At 32.9% G+C, this 4,588-nt stretch overlaps 1 protein-coding gene across 1 annotated transcript; it reads right to left on the bottom strand.

The window, feature by feature from the left end:
• Positions 1–3,695: 3,695 nt before the first annotated feature.
• On the bottom strand, positions 3,696–4,588 carry LOC137624945 (keratin-associated protein 19-8-like). The gene is made up of 2 exons (XM_068355877.1): positions 4,514–4,588; positions 3,696–4,026 (listed from the first exon to the last, which is right to left on the bottom strand). Exons 1-2 carry the CDS (start codon positions 4,520–4,522, stop codon positions 3,799–3,801), a joined length of 237 nt encoding a protein of 78 aa, XP_068211978.1. The 5' UTR covers positions 4,523–4,588; the 3' UTR covers positions 3,696–3,798.

Here is a 4,588-nt window from a genome sequence, read left to right as displayed (position 1 = left end):
AATTGTTTTTTTTTTTTTTTTCCTATAATCGTCTTCAAAATAATGTCTAGTTTAAAATTACATAATGCCTGTATTGAATTGAAGCAGAGAACATATACCCATTAGTGCTTCGGTGATAATGCATTATAGATTTTAATCCTTATATTTAGCTTAATGATGAATCAAGAAGTTATCCTCAATATTTTCTCTCCTTTGGCAATAATTAACGAGTAAAGTACTTTATTGTATTTTGTCTTTATATCTCAAAAAGTAAATTAATATTTATTTAGGTTATTAACAGTGACTATCAATAAAGAATTCAAGTTAAAAGGACTCATTTTCATTCTGGCTGATCCTTCCTAAAGAAACAGAGTCTTTTACATAAGCTTGTGATTGTCTAAGGATGATTGAATTAAGAAGTCTGTCAATGTATGGAAAGGTCAGGACCTTAGTTTTGAGTGATTGTGCTTCTATTGCAGTTACTCAAAACAAGAAGGAACCTTTTGGGACTTTATGCCACAAATGTCTAAATTATAAATTGAAATATTTGAGTGTCATCGTCGATGGTTAAATGGATCACTCTAGAATATGTGATAAGTTCATGATGTTATATGGCTTCTAAATCAACTATTTTGGAAGTCACCTTTCAGCAAATATATTTCTTGATAAAGATTAATAAACAATGCAATTCCTTTGAATAATTGTAAAGAAATAGTAGGGATATCATTCCGCTGGCTACGTAAAGTATATTTGGTAAAAGACAAACTCGAAATAAACAAGAATGGTTTTAATAAACGTGAAAATGACAGTTCAATTGCGTTTGATATGGAAACGATGTATAGGCTGAAGAATTGAAATCATCTCAAGTATTTTGTGATCTCTGATGAAGTGAGAGAGAGAGAGAGAGAGAGAGAGAGAGAGAGAGAGAGAGAGAGAGAGAGAGAGAGAGAGAGAGAGAGAGAGAGAGAATAATGGATATTGAGAATGTTCAGGTACTGGAAAATACGTGAAAATGAGATCCAGGGTTTGATAACAATTTCGAATGAACTACTGAAGGCTGAATATGAAATTGTTTTCTCGCACCTGAGCTGGAAAAGAGACCACTGTTAATGTCTCTCAAGCCATCAGTATCATGATTCATGAACAGAAGTGGTCACTTATGCATTGATCATGAGTGTCATCACCGGGTAGCTAAGTGCATTAATGCCGATTAATGAATTACCTGATCACTTCAGCAACACCAGTGAATATTTTGTAATTGTTTTGGTTGATTAATGATTAAAGAAATCTATAATAATTTTGTTAGTTGTATATTCCTTTCCACCCATCCCTCCTTCCATTTGCACTAAACATGACAGCTTTCCTTCAACTTTGAAAATTCGTTATTCTCTTCAAGTAATCGTTAATTGTAAACTAATGACGGCGAGAATTGTTCTGTATGCTGCAATATTTTGTTATTCTGTCTTTTCTCTTTCACTTGACACAAAACACAACTCATGTCTGACGACATAGAAAATCCACCATTTTCTTCGATTAATTAATAATTACTAATTAATAAAGACCCAAATCATTTATTCAAATGCACCATTGTAATTCCCTGTCCCTCCTGTCTCACTCGACACCAAATACGACCATTTTCTGGGAAATTTGAAAGTTTATGGTTTTTTAATTAATTACGAATAAAGAAAATAAAAAATAAAGCTCTGATTGTATTTTCAAACATACACATTCCAAGTTTCAGGCAGATCTGCTTAGTATTAATATAAGAATAGGCTTCTGAAATTAGTAGATCGAAAATGATTAATTACTTGATAAAGTAATAATCAATGGTCTGAAACAGCTTCGTGTTCAATAATCAATAAGTGTTCTCTTTTTTAGTCTACTTACTTAATTTCACGCTGATCCGACGTTCATTAACGGAATTGTATAAATTTCTTTGTTTTTCACTCTTCAATCAATTTTGGAATTAACCGCCGTTGTATAAATAGATAGATACTGACTCATAGAATGTACCTACCTGGTTTCATGACGACCAATTCATGAATAACGAAGAAGTAGGCATAACATTATAGAACACACATCAAGAACTACAAGAACTACAAGAACAACATAGGATGCGACTTAACAAGCCTTCAGCCTATAAAAATATTAATTCATACCTTATAAGGATTTTGAAACAATTAGTTTTCGCAGTTAAAGATGTCAATCAATTTATTAATTGATACAGAAGAAAAGTATCATTTCCTCCTGAGAACTGAATTTCCCATTGTTTTTCTGTTGCAACACTTATTCCTCAGCTATGTGAAGATCAGTAGACTTTAAAAATTCTCATATATCACCTTTTTCTCAGGTAATATGTGACATTAGATTGGGGAATATTTGGTAAAAATTTTATTTATTCCCTTTTATATTATTTCGACTGTTCGAAAACTTACTAGAATACAATAATTTCCAAGGAAAAAGTAGTATGAAGATCAAAATGAGCAAAAGGACAGGGAAATATAGCGACGTATTGTAGAAGACAACAGGAAAATCATGTCAATGAGTATACAAATATCAGATTTGGCAAACTTGTTCTCTAAATGATACTAATCAACTCTGGTTGCTTGGTTAATTGGAAACCAAAGATGGCCTCCAGATTGTCTGTTTTTCATTTAGTAAGCTTTGCAACACAACGTCCAAGCCATGCCATGTGTCTTCCTGCTGTTATTGTTCACATACGCAGCTGCAGAGTGATGTGCAAGGGAGTGCTGAATGTGAGCGCTTGCATCTTGCTTTGCAGCCTTTTCTAAAGAAACTTTTTATCGCTTCCTGGCAGCTCACTGCAAGTAGGAAATAATATACTGCTGAAATCTTCATTAAAAGAAGTTTATCTCTGAAAGATGTTTAAACACTTTTGTAGAAAAATTATTTTGCTGTGAATGTTATAACATATTAACGAAAAGCAGCATAGAACAAATTTACAATGTTTGACATCAATATGGAATGGTTATGATCCTCTGAGAGAGGTTCATTCCAATTCCATTAACACCATTTTCTCATAAAAGCATCTCAGAAGTATTTGATAAAATGGGACAAGAGGAGACACAGAAGGTCATCCTTTCATACAAGAGTTAAATAACTCTTTATGTGGAGCAAATTTTAAGAACCTTTGAGGAGAGTTACCTCCCCTATCTGCTCTAAACTTAGCTTCTGAGAGACTACTTTTAAGTATAGAAAATATTAGGGATAAATTACTGGTGCACAAAACTTTAGCGAACATTTCGTTTTGTCTCTTTACTGGTCCAGTTTATTTAGAAAAAAAAAAAAAGATAAAAGACTAAAGAGTCAGGGTCACTTAATGGGGTTCTTTTTACGGGTATATTCATGTATATTTTGACACTCCATTTCAGGAAAAGAAGGAGGATCAGAGGCCAGAGAAACAAAAGAAATTAGTTGAAATATAGCAAGGTGTTTCTGTAGGTCCTTTTCTGGACAATTTACCCTACATATGACTTATATTAGGAAGAGAAGCTCATGAAGGTCTGAGGTTAAAATAATGATAGTAAATGGTAAAATAGTTAGTAAAATTGGGCAACTGGAATTAAAAAATAGATTTGAAACTGAGCATCATAATCCCAAACAAATAGGCAGAGGATTGGTGTATCAAAGACTCTTTTGATTAAAAAATATAATTCATTAGAATATATATAAGAATAATATTATGATATCTAAAAAGCATTCACATCTCTGAAAATTCTTTGATTAATCCAGCAAAAGTTTTATTTTCCGGAAGGAAAATGACGTTGTATCCATTTGTATCTTTATGAAACATGTTTTTCAACCGTAAAATCCTCCAAATCCACCATATCCGCCACCAAAGCCTCCGAACCCGCCTCCGTATCCGCCGTAGCCAAAGCCAAAGCCATGTGGTCTGTAGCCATAGCCGCCGAATCCATAGGGACTACCTCCAAAGAAGAACCGTCGGCTGGGTTCAGGTGCTGGAAGGGCTCCAGTCAGTTCCATGAGGGCAAAAAATGCCACCAACACCAAGAGGGCAACACTGATCTGGAAAAGAAATCGAAGGAATCAATTTGCAAAACTTTCAAATAAGACTAAACTTTTATTCGATGCATCAAAGATAATGAAATGAAATGGAAGCAATTGAAAATAGATATTCATCGAAATAATTTTGTACTTTATAAACATCCACTTTTAAGAAAAACGTTCCTAGTAGGAAGAAATGTTTATGGATGAATGTTTGTTTGTTCTGATATCAATGCAAATATCTGCATAAATCAATATAATCATCAGATATATAATTGTATGGTTAAAATTGCTTTTAATAAAGTTTTTTTTCCACGAGTCTATGGTATGAACAACCCATTGTAATTGAAAATGAATATTTCATGAAAAATTAAGGTAAATTGATTTACTATTTAAAGATATTTTCCAATTTGAGTAAAATTTTCTTCATACAATTACGAGATATGATTGCAGTTATAAGATTTTTTTTTATTGTTTTTTCATTTTAAAAATTCTTTGCTACCCTTACCGTCTTCATGTTGAAAAAGTGGGAGCTTTGATGTTGGCTTCGTTGATTCCGGAGATCTGTTCATCTCCGTCCTAT

This window comes from Palaemon carinicauda, chromosome 31, assembly GCF_036898095.1.
Source record: "Palaemon carinicauda isolate YSFRI2023 chromosome 31, ASM3689809v2, whole genome shotgun sequence".
NCBI classification, from domain to species: domain Eukaryota; kingdom Metazoa; phylum Arthropoda; class Malacostraca; order Decapoda; family Palaemonidae; genus Palaemon; species Palaemon carinicauda.
Note: the sequence above shows the minus strand (reverse complement) of the source record. Positions and strands in the feature narration are given on the sequence as shown.